The following is a 21,835-nucleotide window of genomic DNA, read 5'->3' on the forward strand; positions in this document are numbered from 1 at the left end:
GGACCCACAGAGAATGGAGAAGGAATCTCACAGTGTTCAATTTCCCTGTAGTGGCACCACAGGAGAAATGAAGCATTACACAGGACAGGTCCTCCAGAGTGAAAGAGGCTCTTTCTCCACTCTGGACAACTCTTATATGATAACTATCTTCTTCTCTAGGTGAAGAAACCAGTTTGCATCTGGCATGGACCAGATCATCATTTGAATGTTAGTAAAATAAAAATGATAGGGGTTTTAGATGGAAGTAATATGAGTAGATATGACTTTTATATGTAGGTCCTTCCTGTCCATAGCAGATTTTAGTACTGGTAGTACTGACCTTCTGAACCAGAGGTCAAAGTGGAGTTTGGGAGTAATGACCTTTCAGATATATTTGCACTGACCCTTAATAGTCACCCTTTAGTACTCACACAAAGTGAAGCTGTAAGATGTGGAAAATGGGACAGATGGTAGCAACAGGGCGCCTTGTTTCCCTGTCTACTATATATTATGTGGGTAGGTGCCACAGAATGTTCTAAGTAGACTTTTTTAAATTGTTTTGTAGTAATATTGTAGTAACGTTTCACCTTCAACTTTTATTTAGAATCTGCACGTGCAAAATGCAAGTTATTAAATTTAAAATGCCTTTAATTCCAAGGTGCTGTAATCTAAAAGAGGGTGTACATACATAATATAAAACAAAAAATACAGTACAATAAGTAATAGTAAAAAGTACAATAAGCATGAACTTGTTAGACTGGTGCAGAGGAGCTGAGAACCCTGCCCCTGAGGGCTTACAATCTATAAGTTTTAGTCAGGTGCCCAAATTATTGAAATACAAAGCTGTTCCACCTAGATTACATCAGATGTAATTAACACGTAATTATAAACATAAAAAGGCTCTTAAAAAAATGTGGAAAATGCAACTCCTGAAGGATTTTTCAGACCTTTAGGGAAACAGAAAATTCAAATTTTTCCTGGCTCACATGTGTCCTCTATTCAGAAAAGAGATGCTCAGCATAAGAGCCCTCCACCTACCATGTGCTAATTATAATAGAGTTAGTTTTTTTTATACTGTGATGAGCAAAAGGGTAACAATGTTTTGAACTTGTGACTTTCAGGCTCCATATCTCACCATCCACTACAGCTTTAAACGTGAGACCACCATCATTTTATAGACAATCATCTTGGCTATCTCATACATAAAATGGACTTGAAACTATTTCATATATGATTAGTTATGCAGATTCTTGTCATGTAACTGCATTGTTACTGTTTTGCTTCTAAAATTCTAAATTTTAATTTTAATTATTTAGTAAATCCACCTTTTGGTTTTCAGCACTGCCTGAATCCTTCTAGGCATGCTCTTGATCAGATTCGAGCATGTCTCGACTGAAATCTGTTCCCAGGTCTCTTCTACCCGTTCCCAATGTCGGTGCGACTCACTTGGCTGTGGATACAGCTTTCTCTTCAACTCTTCCCACAAGTATTCGATTGGGTTGAGGTCAGAGGACTGTGTGGGTCAATCCAGCACCTCTACTTCATTGTCATTAAACCATTTGTTTGCCAATCTTGAGGTATGTTTCAGGTTGTTGTCCTGCTGGAACACTATGTCATCATTTTTTATACCCATAGTACTCGATTTTTGAGACTACCATCGATCCAGGTCAAGTATCCAATGCCTTTTGCTGTGAAACAACCCCATATCATCCAGCTTTCCTCGACCAAACTTGACAGTTCCTTCACTTTATTAATCTGTTTTGATCCACCCTTTCCCTTCAATACCCATTTGCACCCAGTCTATTGACTTTCATCTCATCGCTCCAAATCACCTATTTCCAATCTTCTACTGTCCACTGTTCAATTTTTTGCAAACTCAAGCAAACGCTTCTTATGACGATATTAAAGTCGAGGTTTCTTAACCTTTTTTCGGGCCACCATTCCAGACTTGTGTAATGCACGCCACACGGTGCTTGCATGGACGTCAGAACCGATAGATCTTGTGATGAGCCAACTTGTTGACTCCGATACTTTGCCTGGACGTCCAACTGTTGCATTTGGAATGGATGGACAGACTTTATTTTGTATTTTTCCAACTGAGATACCGCTATCGATGAGCTGGATGATGCTGTATCTCTCTTCTTGGGAAATATTCATCATGGCTGCTCCTGGATTTGAACCAATAACCTTTCACTTGGAAATCAGCCTAATATCACACAGAGCTATTAGGGAATGTGAGAACAGGTTGTAATATGTAGTATACAAGAAGAGAAAGATTGTTCCACCACCAGGAGGAAAACAGTAACAATGCAGTTACATGAGAAGAATCTGCAGAACTAATCATATGCTAAATAGTTGCAAGTCCAATTTATGTATGAGATAGCCAAGATGATGGTCTATAAAATGATGGTAGTCTTGCGTTCAAAGCTGTAGTGGATGCTGAGATACGGAGCCTGGAAATCAAAAGTTCAAAATATTTTTACCCTTTTGCTCATCAGTATAGAGAGAGAAGCTATTGTGCCCTCTCAGTAACCAGGGTCTGAATGCAATTGTAAAAAAGCATCATGTCACTTTGTGTAAGCTTTTTAAATTGGTTCCCTCTAATCTAACTAGAAGGCCTCCAAACCCTCAATTAGGTGATTAAAATAAAGCATAAGTTGAAGTACCGTACATCCTAGTAAAATTGTATTTAATATATACATATAGTCACACCAATTTACTTGCATAGAAGCTGCATCCATATATAGTGAATACTGACACAGCAGTGCTTAAAAATAAAAACTAGAGCAGTCCTACCACCTCAGTAGATACGAGACAGTGTATGCAAGTCCAGTGGCGGATGAGAGGGGTCACAGTGCAGGTCTCCTTTCCGGGTCACAGCAGGACAAGGCATCTTTCTCTTCTCTTGCTGTGCTTGGCTTAGACTAGGGATGCTCAACGTGCAGCCCTCCAGCTATTGTAAAACCACAACTACCACCATGCCCTGCTGTAGGCCAATAGCCGTAGGCTGTCCGAGCATGCTGAGAGTTGTAGTTTTGCAACAGCTGGAGGGCCGCAGATTGCGCATGCCTGGCCTAGACTGAACTAATTAGTCCAGCTAAGCGGGGCACCCACCCCAAAAGGGGCGACCTCTCTGGACAGTCCTTAACACATCTGGGCTCTAAATCTAGCCCTGACCAAGGTGGTACCAGTCCTGCTGTTCGGGGATTTGACAGGTTTCCAGATGCTAGAATTATTGTCCCTACATGTTTCAAAAGGGCTGTGTCACCCAATTTCCTCAGGGGACTTTCAATGAGGTGCACTCTTGGTTGCTGCGTATGGCAGTAAAAGCTCCTGAAGTTGCAGGTGGCATACTTGAACGCATCGCCATGCCTTCTGGTTTAAATCTTCTGACATTGCGTGCTGGTCCCACCAACTAGGGATGACATGCCCTATGCCCCACATCATCGTGCTGCTGGGGCAGCTACCAGCAAACGATGGTGGTTCCGTCCCACGTTGATGACGTATGGTGCTTCCTATGCCATCACAGGGCAGAGACACCAAGTGGTAAGTGAGCACTTCCCTGCTGATGACGTGATCTGCTCCACTGTAGGGCGTGCTTGTGGGTCATGTAGAGAGAGTGGTCTACACCTCTAGCAAGACAGAGCACTCCGTGCCTCATTAATAACCAGCACAAAAAAGAAGGGGAGCTGGGGGGACCTCCATCTCATCCCTCCTTGTCCATAAGTACATCTCTCTAACTAACTTATTGGTTCCCTCATCAGCAATGGCAACAGAGTGCAAAATAAGGACCTGACACATACCAGATCATAGTTTCTAACAGTACTGTATTTGCAGGGGCTGTCCCTGTTTTTTAAGAGCAGTTACAGCAAATATTTGTCTGAGTTAATATCGCGGGTGAAAGATTTTAAATTGGCCATTACCTGTTATTGTAATCCAGTAAGTAATAAACACTATGCAATGAATAGATGAAGAGGCTAGGCACTTCCTTTATTGGACCAGCGATCACGTGATCGCCAGGTTTCTCAGGGGCAGAGTAGAGCTGCAGGGTCTTAGCAGACCCTGAACAGTTCTGCCTGTGTAAAATGCCCCACAGGAGACTATTTTCCCCTGTAACTGGGGTTCCGTGGATGCCCCACTTACAGAGAAAAAGGCGGAAACTACAAAAAAAATTGTTGTCCCGCAGATGTTTTTTAATGACCCCTAGGGAACATATTATCTGCCAAAAATAAGTAAAAAAAAATATAAAGTACAAATAAAACATTCAAAAAATCAAATCAACCAAAACTGTCACCACAGTGGCCATGAAAAACTATACATATTACATATAAAAAAAACGACAGACAAAATAGAGAACCCATTATAATAATTTATTATGGTGTCTACACATAAAAAAAAAAATATATATATACGGTAATTTGAAAAAACTAAATTAAAAAAAAAGTTTTCCCAAGATAAAACTAAAAGTGTGGACACCGATCGAGATGGGACCAACATAATTACATTCAGCTGACAAGCGTACATCTACTATGTCACCTGGTTTAATGGAGAGGTATGTGGTGACAAATTCCCTTAAAACAGCTACATTAATTAGTATAATAATTAAAAGCAAAATAACAAAATGAATTAAATACAAAAAAAATTACGTTTGCAGTAAAAAAAAAAAAATTTAATTTTCACAAAACAAAAATAAAACATATTTTTCTTGTAATAAATATTCCAGTAATTTCTTTAATACAAAAACATCATTAGGTAACCCCTTGGAGATAAAAGCAAAATGAACAGCTCTCGAAAGTCACAAAGTATTTGTAAGACCTACAGTAGTTTTCTTAAATTTGACAGGAAGTGCTATCCACACAGAGGAAGTAGTCAGCCAGACTTGTTTTCATAACCCACTTGCAGTTATTAAATTCATAGATTTGTCTATCAGTCCTCCCGTCACACTACACAAACGTGGGCGTATTCAACAATAACTTACAGATGATCTGCCGTTCACTTGTTCCGGCAGCTGCAGACTGTTTTATTCTTAATTCAGGCCTTTAGGGATTTTTATGTTTCCCATGAAGCTAAAATAATTCTAATTAAAAGGTAAAAAAAAATCCAAACATTTTCAGCCCCAAAGGCATTTTTTATTTTAAGCATAAATATTTGTTTGTTGGGAGAAACTATTTTTCTGTTTTTTATACCTTCGATCAATTAAAAAAATAAAAAAAATACCGTAAATTTTTGGATTACACAATTTACATTTATTTGACTTAATTCTTTTATTACTTGTCACAGAACTTTTTTTTTTTGCAAAAGTAGTAACAAAATGTCATTCCATTTTCTTCTCTCATCAGCGCTGTGCCGTAGAAGCACTTGTGGTGAACACGCAGACTCTTATGGTGCTTGCTGTCAAAGCCATTTATTTATGCAACTGCCTTCGAAAGGCCCGAGGCCTGTAAGCAGCCATGAAAGATTTCAGAGTCATGGTGTGGGGTCATGAGAGGAAAAAAAAAAAAAAGCACAAAAAAGTTTAGAAAAAAAAATCCCTGTGCTGGTTATGAGAAAGGATCTGACACAGGAAATAGTCACATATGGCTCTGATTTGTAACGTCCGGGACTTCCCTTTCAAATCTCATTATATCCACAGCTCAGAGCTGAGTGTGGCATTCGTTTCTTGTTCTGCTCGTCCAGTGAAATTACCGTGCAGCCCAAAACAGATGGTAGCGAGGTGATGGCTTCTTCACTTTATGGCGAGAGTCCGAAATTGCATTTGTACATTAGGCCCAGCGAGGCTGACAGTTTTAAAGCAGCCTGTGAACATCAACACGGCCCTGCTGTGTCATAAGAAATCACAGGATGGGTTCGAAAAATAAAGCCTACCTATCCTGTGCTATTAAAGACTGTAGTATATGTCAGGATTTAGATTTTCTGGTGTATTCTGTGAAGATGGTGAAAAAAAATATAGTAAATGTTACATTTTTTGTATAAATTGAGTTTTTATTTGATTTGATCTAATAATGTATGCATTTTATTATTTTAATTGTGCTTTAATAAGATTGTTTATTTAATGTATTATTTTATTTATTTTTCAGATGCTTTAGACAATTGTGTTTTTTATTTTATTTCTTATTCTATAGACTATTTTAGGCCTTAAGACAATTTTCTTTTAAATTGGAATTCGCCGGGAGAAAATGAAAAGTGTGCACCGATTTTCTTCAGATGAAAGGCATAGAAAAGCACTTAAAGTATGCATTACATTATTAAACCTTAGTAAGCAAACATCGCACTCAGTGACCAATGAGGCATTACAAAATATACTAGGTCATGAATTACAAAAAAAAACATTAAATCATCGAGGATTACAAAGAGAATTAGGCTACCAATGATTGCAAAAAGCATTAGACCAACAGGGATTACAAAAACCACAAGACCACTAGGCATTACAAAGACCACTAGACCACCAGGGATTGCAAAAACACTAGCAAGAATGCTATGGATTAAAACATATCTGTAGCACCTAGGATTGCAAAGGCCACTTAACCACCAGGGCTTCCACAATGAACGGTAGCCCATCAAGAACCACAATTGTCACTTGAGCACCTAGAATTACAAAGGGCACTAGACCACTGGGGATTAAAAATGGCTCTGAAGCACGAGACATTTCAAAAGTTACTAGAGCTCCAGGGGTAACAAAAAACCCTTGACTACCTGGAAATAGCAAAGAGCACTACACCACCAAGGATCACAAATGATACCACTTTATTTTGTTATGAGATTGCCATATTCTTTCTTCACAAACTGGAATTAAGATTTGGATCAATAGATTAGGATTTGGATCAATAGATTAGGGTTAGGATCAATGTTGCATCTGCTTGCACTGAGGAGGTTCTGAGGAGAGGCACTAGTCTCACCAGCAATTTGCAGTATGGCAGCTGACTTGCTATGGTCAGCTTTATGGTACAGTTGCTTGTTGGTGTCCTTCCCAAGGCTGGTTTGTTTTGAGCAACAGTCTTCAAATCTTTGATTTTGCCAGATGTCCTTAGACAACATCTGACCACTGTTATAGATCTTTTTGAGCCAAATGACTCAATTTCAAATTCTAGAGGTATCATACAAAAAGTATAGAAAAAATAGGTTTATGGAACTCCATTCTTTACCACATGTAAAGAAAAATATAGAAATACATAAAAACAAATGTGGTACCCAGACCCAAACCCGGACTTCTTCACTGAAGTTCGGGTTTGGGTTAGGTATTCTGTAGATTTTAATATTTTCTATAAGGGAAAATAATAGCATTCTTAATACAGAATGCTGAGTAAATTAGGGATGGAGGGGTTAAAAAAAAATATATAAAAAAATTAAACTTACCTCATCCACTTGAGAAAAGGACCTTTGGTGACGTCACTGTGCTCATCATATGGTGATGGACCATATGATGAGCGCAGTGACGTCACCAAAGGTCCTTTTCTCAAGTGGATGAGGTAAGTTTAATTTTTTTATATATTTTTTTTTAACCCCTCCATCCCTAATTTACTTAGCATTCTGTATTAAGAATGCTATTATTTCCCCTCATAACCATGTTAAGAAGTCCGGGTCTGGGTACCACATTCAGTTTTTTCTCACGCGCGTGCTAAATGCATTGCACTCGCACGGAAAAAACTGAATAATGCAACGCAATCGCATACAATACTAATCACCCCACTTGCAGGCAAAATCACACGATTTTACCGCAATGCACCCGCATCCTATCCGGCCCTCACACACGACACCCGTGTGATAGAGGCCTTATGGTGAACCTTATATTTCCATACTTTGAATATAAAATAAAGCAAAATACCATGTTCTGAGCACCATATTATTTTAGAATTCAGTCTTCAATGCTTGACATAAAAGGTCTATAGCTCCAAATCAGGAGACTTGGGCAGAAAACATGAAGGTTTGGATTCAATTTTCTTAACATGAAACAGAGCCTAGATAGTCTTGCTGTTCTATCAAACATCTCAGCATTCACAGGTCACTTTTTTCAATTCATTGGTTTTGTTATCCTCCCTGACCAGTCTCTTTGAGGAAGAGCCCGGGGGCTATTATGCTCCTGCCCTTCGCGTGCTACATTGGGCGTCTCTTCTTCATTTGCATTATGAGAGTCAGCTGTGAGCAGGCTTCAGTTATTGTCTCTTTCTCTTGTAGACCTCTTACAAGAACCCCTGCTTGGAGGTTCATGATGAAGTAATCCGATTAGGCCTTTTTCAGGGAGAGTACATAAGGAGTTCCTTTTTTTCTTTTTTCAATGTGCTACTTAGCGGATAAATGTGTTTTGTGGGAAATTGTAAATGACATTATGATTACTAAGGCCAGTGTGGGTTTCATTTAAAAGTGATCAAAATCAACAGGCCGCAGAAAATTAGGATTGGCAGGAGAATATCCCAAGTGAGAGAGTCTCTTCATGTAACTACCGAAAACGTGTTAACTATTTCAGTGTCTGAAGGAGACTCTTGTATTTAAATGCCCCTGAAATCCTTTCAGGAAAAATATATAAATCAGGTTCTCACACAACTAAGAGGTTGCAAGAATCTTAAAAAAGGCAAAACATATGAATAAAAGAAACAATAGAAAAAAAATATTATAAAAGGGCAGATCTATTAACTGATACCATTTGCTTCTTTAAGGGTACTTTCACACTTGCGTAGTGAAGATCCGGCAGGCAGTTCCGTCACCGGAACTGCCTGCCGGATCTGGAAATCCGTGTGCAAATGGATAGCATTTGTAGACGGATCTGGATGCGGATCCATCTAACAAATGCATTGAAACACAAATGTCATCCGGAAAAACGGATCCGTTATTTATTTGATTTTGCATTTTTAAAGGTCTGCGCATGCGAAGACCAGAAAACCGGATCCGTTTTTCCGGAACACTTGGTGCCAGATCTGGCATTAATGCATTTCAATGGAAGATAATGCTGGATCCGGCAAATGTTCCGGAAATTTAGACGGAGAAAAGCATGCTGCGGTATTTTCTCCGGCCAAATACCATAAGAGTGACTGAACTGAAGACATTCTGATGCATACTGAACGGATTGCTCTCTATTCAGAATGCATTAGGAAAAAAATGATCTTTTTTTTTTCCGGTATTGAGCCCCTAGGACGGAACTCAATACCGGAAAAGAATCAGGCTAGCGTGAAAGTACCCTAAGAGTAAGGGAAATCACACACACACACAACTTTGGCCTATTTTTGGTGGGACCTGCTGATTAATGTACATGGGACTATCCTGAATCCCTCCTTCCCTCAACTGTAGATATATTTTTTGTGGAATCAAAACATATTGGGACACATTAACTAATGGGAGTGCACCTAGACCTTGGCTCACTGATAGGTGTGGCTGTACAGGAAAGGGTATGGCATGGTAGAAAATGGTTGTGACCTAAGATGTGACATTTTGAGCCAAAATGGGGTTGTCTGAGTTTTTGCTATTAATGGCCTATCCCTAGGATTAGAGGGGGTCCAACTACTGGCAACCCCGCCGATCAGCTGTTTTAAGATGTCATGTGATGTCATGTTCATCGATCACATGGCCTAGATGCAACGCAGTCCCATTCAAGTAAATGAGGCTGAGCTACAATGCCAAGTACATATAGTAGAGTCCCATTCGCTTAAATGGGACTGAGTTGTGCCTAGGCCACGTGATCGATGAACATGACGTCTTCAAACAGCTGATTGGCGGGGGTGTCTGGAGTCGGACCCCCTTTAATCTGATATTAATGACCTATCCTAAAGATAGGCCATTAATAGCAAAAACTCAGACCACCCCTTTAACTTTAGATCAGCTATCGTTTCACTGTATAGTAGAGTATAAATGTACATGTGAAGATGGGTGTGACAGTGCGACTTTCTGTGAGAAGCTGTGTATAGTGGTAATCCAACATGCCCAATCCTTCTTTTCTTTGATTTATGCCATTGAGTTTGTTGGAAACCTCTACTGCAGATTCGATCAGCTGGAGGTGGTATCTGTTATACGATGTTCTGGAAGAGCGTTGTAGCTTCTTTTATGAATAGAAGCCACAACACAAGTGTGAACACAGCATACGACCATCAACTGAACCCAAAAATTTGTTGGGTTCAGTACCAAAGATACTTTGCTAATGACAACCCAAGCTGTTTTCAGGCATTCCAATTTATGACTTCAAGGCATGAAACATGTTCCAAATGAGTGATGTCGGATAGGTACAGTGATCAGTTTTTTTTATTTGGGGGGGGGGTTATGTATGGAAAACTGAGGTCTGAAAGCCAGAAGAAGCCTTACTGTCTGCTTACATGTTATCTAGGTTGATAGACTGAAAGGTCTTCTGCACCAACATGAATATCATGAATAAACTTTTATTCTATTCTATTATTTTATTCTAAAATGTTCTTAATTTCTACATTATTATTTTCCTCCCAGGGATTTACAAGAAGGATGATCTTTGCTCCTACAAATCTGAATCTCATGCTAACATATGTCAACAGATTGACCACACAGTCGTCATCCTCGAAGTCATCGCAAATGTCATTAAACCCTTCTCACCAGTATTATCCATCACCAACAACTTTATCCAAGTGTTTGTCAGTAGACAGAACCCTCACAATCGTTGCTGTGACAAAGCCGACAAAACTTTTTACTCCATCCTACCAGCTGAAAAGGTTTCTAAAGTGTGTTTCAATGGCCCAACTCCCAAGGCGATTAGACTTCGTCTCAATGCTAGTCAGAACTCTACCAAACTTATTTTGGCTCTGTTTTATGATGTCCCTAATAGTTTCTCTATTGTGTGGAGAGGTAGGAAATACTCAACCATTCTCTCTGACGCTGAGCCCAAATTTCAAAGTAGCGACCAGATTTCAAGTTTTTTCAGTTTCCGAGAGAATTTGTTATACGTCATTCTCCAAGGAGATGAGCCAGTGGAGGTATGGACCAATCTGTCCATTCACTTATTTTTGTATGTGGCTTTGGGAACAAGCCAGCAATTGCGCAACCAACTGCCATCACACCTGGCTACATTTTTGAGCATTGCGCCATCTCAGGTAACAGTAGTGCAAAATTTACAAGGAAAGGCCAAGACATTAGAGGCCATGATGGACAACCACTCTAAGCGTTACCGTCACTGCCCTCCTGTACATCAGGAAAGACCAAGAGTTAAACGTCACTCTGAGGCACCTCTTAAAGTCGACCACGCCAAACATGCACATGAAAACCTACTAGAAGTGCTCATTGTTGAAATCCAGGACTTTGTTATGCCAGAAAATCTGACCACACCCTCTTCTTTGACCTATGGTAGCTTGCAGAACATTGCAACACATATTATTGGTGGACTACAGACTGGAGAACTTGAGAAGGCCGTACCAATGAATATTGACTCATTGATGGTGATTGAGCCAGCTCCTTGGAACAACAGCAGGTACTACAGGATAGCTAGTAGACAAATGATGCTATAAACACATCTACAATAATATGCTCATTTCCTCATAGCTGAAACGACCCATTAGAGAAGGATATGATTATATATTATATATTCATCTTAGAACTGAATTTACAGCTTAAATACATTAGATTAGTTATTCACAACTGAATTACTTAATTTACTATCCCCCAGAGCTGCATCCACAATTCTGCTAGTTGGCTTAGTGAACAAGCAGAAATGCCCTGTCTGCAGAATTGTGAATGCAGCTCTGAAGTACAATACAAGCTTTAACCTAGGATAAAGTAATGTAACGCATTTACAAAATGACTTGTCTAAATGTAAACTGTAAAATGGAGTTCAAAGGTGGACCTATGCTTATTTGACATTTATGCCAAACCAACACCATGTTTGTTCGACTGCGTCTGTTGCATGTATAGACTTTAAAGGAGATTGCTGTGTATGTGGTTTGCCAGTTTTCCACCTACGTAGGTAGACTGAATGTGATCACCGCCTGTAGCATTGCTGTGCAGCAGAGTGGTCAGGGACCCAACCTTCTCCCACTAGGTGGGGAACCTAAAAGTTGTAGATATGGTATAAAAGTCTTTAAAGGGTTTAGTATAATTACTACAACCACCTTGACTGATCACTACAGGTATGGCTTCACAAACTTTTGGTGATCAGCTGATTATGGCCATGCATTTCAGCACTAGAGTCACTGCAATAAAAATATAATGTAAAATGCTGCACATTCAAATGAATAGCTAACCATGTAATACAGCGGTTCTTCAGCTTACAATGGTCTTAAGGCAGCTATACTCATTCAGTAGCTGTCGGTTGAATGATCATTTGGTCGACAGCTCTTCCGACCACCCCATACACATACATGTTTGGTTTGTTCAAAATTATATGTGTATTCAGAGGCGAGAGGCTTATCTAGACTTATCCCCCAGGAAATAGTCAGTTTTCCCAAATCTTTTCTCCCAAGACATCATCTATCGGGGAATAGTTGGGAGATCCCCACATGAGTTAGATTTTTTGCTGATGTGTATGTTTTTTACAACATTTTCAGCAATAGTTTTTCCTGGGCCATTGAGTTATGACCAGCGGGTGAGAACCAACTTCCTCTGAGGGCGATGTCTAAGCACACCCCTCATTCTTCACACGATACCTCTGATGGTGTGGAGAGACTTTCCCGAGGGGTGTACCAGGTGCTACCTCAGAGGGGAATTGGAATACGAGGAAATCTGGACCTCCAGATGACACAATACACCCAGTGGATGCTGGGAGGCCAGAGGCTGATCAGATAAAAGCGTAGTCAGGGTACAAAGGCAGAAGTCAGGGCAGGCGGCAGTCAGGCAAAGTCCATAAACGTGGGTCAGGGCAGGCGGCATTCAGGAAAAGTCTGTAAAACGTAATCCGAAGTTCGATGCACAGAATGACAAGAACCAACAGAACACCTTCGCTCAAATAGGAAACTAGACAAGCTAGGAACCTAAGTTGCTCAGGTGCCTTGCTGTAGTAGGAGGCACATTTAAATACCTCCTGCAGACAGCTATAGTCAGGGGAAGATAAAGGGCGTGCGTAGGACGCCTCACAAAGGGAGGAGAGACACTCCCGCACACACCCTAAATACACTCAAGGAACTCGAGCCAGAGTGTAAGCTCTGCTCAGAGCTAGGACAGAAATGCTGGTGTGCAGGAGTGCAAACCACAACTAAGAACCGCGCTGCCTGCGCCTATCAGCATGGAAAGAAGTGAAGAAGCTTGGCGCCCGTACCTGCGTGTGGGGACAGAATCGCAGGTACAGGGAGCTGGGCTAACACATTGTAACTTGAAACCACATTCAACATACAATACCACTGACAATCCGGATATTTCTCCCTTGTGGTTGGCTGGAAGGCCTAGTCAACTGGACGGGAATTTACTGGAAAGATGCCTGTATGACTACAGTGCTTGAACTGATTGGATCTAGTGGCGCCCTCTACAATACAGGGCAGTACCACATGTTTGGTAAGGACCTCTATCTGTGCCAGAATGAGCTGCCCCTTTAGACAACATGTGATGTTAGCTACAGTGTAGTTTTCTGGTACATACTGTATGTTCTGAACAGGACCCAGAGGAAGTTGCTGTCTTCACAGATAGTGATTTACGCAGTTTTCACTAGCATTTCTGACTTTTATATGTAAGGACTTGACTTTATCTGTATTATTTATCTTCTTAATATTCTTCTTTATTTTTCTTATTTTAGCTTGACCTCTTGTGGGTTTTGGAACCAATTACCAGTTTTCCATAGAGTTGAGGTCTTGTCTCAAGTTCCAGCATTTCAACTTTGTATCATCATCCTGAAACCAATTCCATGGGGTTTCCGAGACTTTTATACTGATGACCTTTCCTACGGATAGGTTATCAGTATCTGATCGGTGGGGGTCCAACACTCGAGACCCAGCACTGGTGCCTTCTCTATGCTCACCAAGCACAGCGCCGTACATTGTACAGCGGCTATTCTTGGTATCACATTCACTTCTATGGGGTTGAGATGCACCTAGGTCATTAAACTGATAAATGTGATGTCACATGGCCTAGGCAAAGCTACAAGAATGCTGCAGCACTACCTCAAGAGCAGGTTCCTTCTCAAAACATCCGATCGGTGAGGGTCCTAGGTGTTGAACCCCCACCGATCAGTATAAAAGTCTCAGAAAACCCCTTTAATATTGCAATTTGAGGGAGCACTTTATGTGGATGGTCTGGACAACAAGGGATGCTTTAACAGAGGGGAGTTGTGTGTGAGGGACCCCTAAGAGAATAACCATATGACCTGATAGAGGTTGTCCTGGTGGGAAAAGCCACTTCAAAATAAAATTTACAGCTATGAGCATTAGAACTGGAGATTGGGAGGGAACATGGAGAACGTAGATCTTCAACCATGTTCAGGAACTAAGGGGCCTCCACCATCCACTCTCCCTGATGGCTATTTGTTTAAATTGAACGAAACTGCCTAACGGGCTGTCTCCACAACTGTAACGAACTTGCTCAGCTACCTCTCCCTTAGGGCTTATGCACACGAACGTATTTTCTTTCCATTTCCGTTCCGTTTTTTTTGTGGACTGTATGTGGAACCATTCACTTTAATTGGGCTGTAGAAAATACAGAAGTTACTCCGTGTGCATTCCTTTTCCGTTTGTCCGTATGGCCGTTCCGCAAAAAAGTAGTGCATGTCCTGTTATTATATCAAGTGAATGGGCCCGCAAAAAATACGGAACGCACACGGAACACATCTGTATGTCATCCGTATTTTTTCTGTATTTTGCGGATCCGTACTGTAGAAATGCTATGCCCAGCCCATATTGCTCATGTGTTTGGTGATTAATAAGTTACTGTTTCTGCATACCATCTGCAAAAAGCGGATCAAATACGGAAACCAAACGGATATGTTTTGTGCAAAAACGGAACGGAAGAGGACTTAAATTAGAGAAGAAAAAAACCTCAGATACGGAACAACGGATCAGTGAAAAACAACAACGGTCGTGTGCATGAGCCCTTAGGATCCATTCACATGTCCGCAAAATGGGTCCGCATCCGTTCCTGCAATTTTGCAGGACAGGTGCGGACCCATTCATTTTCAATGGGGACGGAATGTGCTGTCCGCATCCGCATTTGCGGATCCGCACTTCCGTTCCGCACTTCCGTTCCGCAAAAAAATAGAACATGTCCTATTCTTGTCCGAAATTGCGGACACGAAAAGGCATTTTCTATGAGAGTGCCGGCAATGTGTGGTCCGCAATGTGTGGTCCGCAAAATGCGGAACGCACATTGCCGGTGTCTGTGTTTTGCGTATCCGCAATTTGCGGATCCGCAAAACACATACGGATGTGTGAATGAACCCTTATAGGGTCAAAATAGGAGATCCGTGAGATGGAACCCTGATCAACAGTAATTCTACCAAAAACATAAGAGCAATTTTGCAATATGGCACTTTGTCATCAGGTTGGGGTTTGGTTCTGAGGTCTCTGAAATCTTTCATGCATAAGCAAATGAGCAACATGACTTACGAGACTGCGAAACTCAGCACAGTCCTTTTTTTTTTCAGTGGAAAATTTCCCATTCTAATTTTCCGCACCTCGTGTTTATTTTTTCTACCCATGAAGATATCCGCACGCTCTGGCTATGGTCCATCGGTGGCTTTCAACTCTTTCCTCACGTTAATCTCTGCTTGACATAAAAGAAAACAAACAAAGGATGGATAATGGCTGATAACATGCGGTGTCAAATCTGTTACCATGATTCAGCTCGGCTGGCAGCAGCCTCCAAACAGAGACTGGAAGTGTTAATAGTTCACTGGTTCCCTGCCAGCCAGCATGAAGTGCATTCTTCTCAGTTCTCCCAGTCTGAAAACCAGTGAAAAACTATACTAAGCTCGTAAGAAAATCAAATAATTTGGGTTTATGTGTCAGAGTAGGTCAAAGGATTAATAGAGGACATATGACAATTCGAGTTATACTTGATGGTGTAGCAAATATTACAAAACTATGTGGTAAAGATATGTACTTCCATCTTGGCAGAGAGGAGGAGAGAATACAAACTTTCTTTACTGTGTGAGATTTTTCCTGAGCTCATGGTCACTTCCGATGAAATTGGCAAAGTTTATGTGCTCATTTTTTCATTAATTATGACTAAAGATGAGCGAATTTCCGCTTATGAAATTCGTTCACACTTAGTTTGGTGGTAAAAGGTGAATTGCGTTATGGATTCCGTTACCACGGACCATAACGCAAATTCTATGACGGAATGCATTCCGTTATTCATTCCGTCATAATAGAAGTCTTTGGGCTGCAAAACGGATCCGTCCCGTTTCCGTAGACTTCTAATATGACGGAATGAATAACGAAATGCCTCTAAAGGCATTCCGTTATGCATTCCATCATAGAATTGCGTTATGGTCCGTGGTAACGAAATCCATAATGCAATTCACATTTTACCATCAAACGTAGTGTGAACAAATTTTTGCTTTAAGAATAAACCCTATGGCCATAATTTCAGTAAAATAATATTTCCCATATTTATAAGAAAATAACAGCTAACATGCTGCCTCTTATGTATGGAATATAACTACTATAATACTGCCCCCTATGTACAAGAATATAACTGCTATAATACTGCTACTATGTACAAGAATATTACTACTATAATACTGCTCCTATGTACAAGAATATACTACCATAATACTGCTCCTATGTACAAGAATATAACTACTATAATACTGCCCCCTATGTACAAGAATATAACTGCTATAATGCTGCCCCTATGTACAAGAATATTACTATAATACTGCCCCTATGTACAAGAATATAACTACTATAATACTGCTCCTATGTTCAAGAATATAACCACTATAATACTGCTCCTATGTACAAGAATATAACTACTATAATACTGCCTCCTATGTACAAGAATATAACTACTATAATACTGCTCCTATGTACAGGAATATAACTACTATAATACTGCTCCTATGTACAAGAATATAACTACTAGGCGGAGTCTGGCTGCTGACCAGAGCAGTCGCATGTAGGAGAAGCTCCTGCCTATGCAAACCTGCAACCTGGTATATATAGCATTTTAGCCCACCAAAGTATGGGGAAAATAGGCAAGTACCTTCCTAAGGAGAAATCGGACTCACCGAGGCCGGATCGTGGGGTCTCTGACATGGAGAGATACTTGAATAAGAAGCCCTCTGGTGCGACGAGCGGTGCGGCCAAAATGGCGCCACATGACGCAGAGGACTGGCCGCAGGAGACTGAGGGAGCTATCGGAGGCGTAGAGGACAGGTCTCAGCTCACAGGCATAACGCCTATATCGAGGACATTCCTCCAACAGGCCCTCTCATCGGCCATTGCTCCGGTGCTACAGGAGCTTCAGGAAATCAAAACCGACATACAACAAATCGGTCACCGTGTGGAGGCATTAGAGGGGAACCAGGCGGCCTTACTGTCATATACCCGCTCTCTGGGAGAGAATACGGGGGCATACATGGAGTCTCTTGATACGGCCTTTTCCCTCATTGAGGACCAAGAAAACCGCAGCAGGCGGAAGAATATTAGGATACGCGGCATACCGGAGCAGATCCCACATGAGGGCTTACCTGAAGCAGCGGCCGCCATCTTTACCACCCTCCTGGGCACAGAAAACGCAGCAGATATTGATATAGAGCGCATTCACAGAGCGCTCAGGCCAAAACCTAAAGATAATGAAAACCCCAGGGACGTTATCTGTGGCCTGCTGAGATACACAGATGTGGCGGCCTTACTCAGAGCAGCTAGAGAGAAAAAGGATCTCATACATGAGGGAGCCATGATCCTGTTATTTCAAGATTTGGCGCCAACAACGCTAAACAAACGGAGGGCTCTCCGTCCACTCACAGATCACCTGCGACACATCAAGACACCATATAAATGGTTGTTTCCCTTTGGCCTAACGTTTGCGGTCGGAGGCAGGAGGTGCACCATTCGTGTCCCTAAAGATTTAGCTGCGGCCTGGGAGTTACTCCAGACCACCCCAATGGACATCCCATCGTGGCTTCCATCAGCGGAGACGGGTACCCCACTACCAGAGTTGCCTGAAGTACAGCGGTGGTCCAAAGCGGGTCAGAGGAAGAAGATGGGCTCCGGTTTCAGAGACACATGAATGCTGCGCCCAAAGGGTCTGTTCCTGTGTTTTATTAATTGGATCCAGTGAGGGCTATGTGTGTCATGGACGATCCCTCTATTCTATCCGCAGTATTGCAAGTATTCTATATGTATTATACATGTATATGTTTTGCATTTTATGGTACCTGTCTACCTCTTACAAGACTAGCTTGTTGTATCTGCCTCTGTTATGTCCCATGTTCTAATATGCCCCATGTCATGTAGCTGGAATGTAGGAGAGTCACATATAACGGGCTATGCTAGTTATTTCTTTGTCACACTGCACCAGGTGCAGGATTGGCTGGTTGTGTAGGATCTAGATTCAACCTTAGATCCCCCCCAAAATGTTCTACATCAGGGGTTCACTAGCGCAGCCCTGGTGTCAGCGCTTTAACTGGGTGGACGGCATACTGACTGTATGCTCCTTGTTAGGAGTTGTCAGATGTATCCCCCCTAAGTTCTGTTATGTGGCCATGTTCCAAAGTTATGTATGGAATATTGGCTGGGTTCAGCTGTCTCTATTGCACGTTTATTGGGCAGGTGTTGGAGGGTCTTTATTTTCATAAAAGATGTCACAGATTAAATGTACATCCTTTAACGTAAGGGGTTTCAATACTCCACAAAAAAGATCACAGGCCATACGTTTGTTGCGGAAATACCGCACGGATATATGCTTTTTTCAAGAGCTGCACTTTAGATCTACGAATGTTCCTGTACTTCAGAAGGGTTACTTTAATAGCTGGTTCATTAGTTCATTCGAAAAGGCCAAAAGAGGGGTTGGCATTGCCATAGCGAAGCGTGTTCCCTTTAAGATGTCAGCCACTCAGACAGACGCTGAAGGTAGATTCATCCTTGTGAAAGGGGTTATAGGCACCCAACCTGTAACCTTGGCGAGTCTTTATAGTCCCAACAGGGGTCAGAAAGCATGGATTTCTAAGGTAATGCAGGTGCTCAAGGCCTTTGCTGAAGGGATCTGTATTGTAGGTGGAGATCTTAATGTGGCCCTAAATCCCAGTATTGACACCTCGGACGGATCCACCCAGCAAACACAGAAGACCTTGGGTTGTATCAATTCCTACATTGCTGATGCTAACTTAACGGATGCTTGGCGCTTGACGCATCCCGCAGACAGGGATTATACCTTCTTTTCTGCCTCACACAAGGTATATAAAAGACTAGATTACCTTTTGATCTCAAACTCATGCGTAGATTTGGTGGAGCAGTCAACGATTGACCCCATTACAATATCTGATCATGCACCTGTGTCAATGGTTATACATATTGCCAGTTTACCCCCCCAATGTAGGCAATGGAGACTTAACGAAACCTTACTAGATAGAAGAGAGGCAGTAGAGGCTCTATCAAAAAAATTGACATGGTACTTTCAAGAAAATTTAACACCTGATGTTTCTCAGACTATAGTGTGGGAGGCGCATAAATCTGTTATGAGAGGAGAACTCATAGCTCTGGGGAGTAAAATTAAAAGGGAGAGACAGCAAACACTCCATTCCTTACTCAAACAGATTGCAGATCTTGAAGCCACTCATAAGAGGTCTAAGGCTCTGAAAATACAGCAAGAACTCCTCCTCCTGAGAACGAAGCTGAAGGACCATCTAAACATATGCCACGCCAAAGCGTATCAATACGCGCAGTTTCGGTTTTTTTCTCATGGGGACAGAGGTTCGAAGCTGATGTCATCGCTTATAAAACAACGGAAGGACTCTATGTTCATCCCCAGTATAAAATCCTCGGATGGTACATTACTGCATAGAACTGTAGATATAGCAAAGGAATTTAAAAATTTCTATCAAAATCTATACGGGTTAGATAAAAGCTCTATTAGCCCAGACCCAGGAGTAAAGTCTGTGATGGACGATTTTCTGTCCCATCTAAATTTACCCCAACTTAGTAGTGAAGAGGGGTCCTCACTAATTGCCCCAGTAACTGAAGAAGAAATAAGGAAAGTATTGAGATCAATGCCCTTGGGGAAATGTCCAGGACCGGATGGACTTCCGGTAGGTTACTACAAGAAATTTGCTGATATTTTATCTCCGCATCTCATGAACTGGTGCAACTCTCTCCTTACAGGTGGGCATCTTCCTGCTCAATCTTTAGAAGCAACTGTGACCATTCTGCCTAAACCTGGGAAAGACCACACGCTCTGCGGGAGTTATAGGCCCATATCTCTCTTGAATGTCGACGTAAAGGTTTGGGCCAAAATTTTGGCTACTCGCCTTAGTTCCTTTCTTCCCAAATTGATACACCCCGACCAAGCTGGCTTCGTACCAGGAAGAGAGGGGAACCATAACTCCTGCAGAGTCGTCACGGCAATCCAGTGGGCAAAGAAGCATGGTACCCCCCTGACCTTTTTGAGTGTGGATGCGGAGAAGGCCTTCGACCGGGTAAAATGGAGCTTCATGGAGAGGACACTGCAGAGGTTCGGTATCCCTGAGCAATTTCAGAATGCCATCATGACTCTCTACACCAACCCGAGTGCTAAAATTAGAGTAAATGGCACCCTCTCACCCCCCTTTCCCATCTATAATGGCACCCGGCAAGGTTGTCCATTATCTCCTGCGCTATACATTTTAGTGATGGAGACACTTCTCCAAGCCATCAGAGACCATCCTGGCATAAGAGGGGTCAGGGCCAAGAAAGACACAATTGAATATATTAACGTCGCCTATGCAGACGACCTCTTGGTGATGGTGTCCAACCCGGTCGAGGCCTTCCCGCATCTCCTCTCCCTATTCGAGCTATTTGGCTCAGTTTCTAATTATAAGGTTAATTACACCAAATCAGAGGTAATGAATATCACAGCCCCACCAAAGAGTGTGTCCTCCCTCAAAGCTACAACTCCCTTTATGTGGCAGACTTCCCACATCACTTATCTGGGTATTAACATCCCGTCCAAACTGGAGAACATTTTCCAGCTGAACTATACCCCCCTTTTGTCTGAAATACAAAGATTATTAGGATCTCTCCGCATCCCTTATACCTCCTGGATGGGGAGAAAGAATCTGCTGAAGGCTTTTGTGTTACCTAAGATATTATATGTCATGCAGATGCTGCCTGTCTTCCTTCCCTCCTCCTTTTTCACACAGATCCGGAGATTATTCTCTACATACCTGTGGGGGGGGAGGGGAGCCAGGATAGCTCACAGTAGACTGATTCTGAGGAAGACTCAGGGTGGGTTTGCGCTGCCAGATGTACAGGTATACTATAGGGCAATCCACCTTAGACGTTGGATGCAGCTACATGTTCCTAGCTGCTCAACGTTGGGTAATGCCCTAGAAACACTTCAACTCTCGCAATCACAAAGAGCAGCATTGTGGGGCCTGACTACCACATCTCTACACAACCATACACTACTTAAAGGCACTAGTATGATAATTAAACAACTTAACAAAGATCACGGCCTGTTAGGTGCCCCCTCATTAAGTACACCAGCGGATTTAGCCCCCTTTGCAGTAAGACCTACATTAGCAAACACCTCCCCAGCGTGGAGTTCCCTTAGAGAATTCACCACCAAAGAGTATTTAGATGCTGCTCTAGGTAGTTTATCAGCTGATCATCCCTGTCACTTAGCCATGCAGTCCTGCAATTTCCTGGGCCTGGCTGACTTTAAGGCAGTTAGTAAAATTCTAACAGATAAACAGATCCATAAACAAGATCAAACATGGTTCGAGAAAATTCTGTCCTCCAGCTCGCCACACAGTAGATTGATCTCCCTATTCTACCTGGGTCTTAATGTACCC

At 41.9% G+C, this 21,835-nt stretch overlaps 1 protein-coding gene across 6 annotated transcripts in view; it reads left to right on the forward strand.

The window, feature by feature from the left end:
- PKHD1 (PKHD1 ciliary IPT domain containing fibrocystin/polyductin) overlaps nucleotides 1-21,835 on the forward strand; it is a 625,550-nt gene that overhangs the window by 515,915 nt on the left and 87,800 nt on the right. For all 6 annotated transcript variants that reach the window (XM_040427208.1, XM_040427210.1, XM_040427212.1 and 3 more), the window contains one exon: nucleotides 10,402-11,392. In XM_040427208.1, coding sequence (XP_040283142.1) covers nucleotides 10,402-11,392 — 991 coding nt within the window. The remainder of the gene's footprint in view (nucleotides 1-10,401; nucleotides 11,393-21,835) is intronic.

This window comes from Bufo bufo, chromosome 4 (assembly GCF_905171765.1).
Source record: "Bufo bufo chromosome 4, aBufBuf1.1, whole genome shotgun sequence".
Taxonomy (NCBI): Eukaryota; Metazoa; Chordata; class Amphibia; order Anura; family Bufonidae; genus Bufo; species Bufo bufo.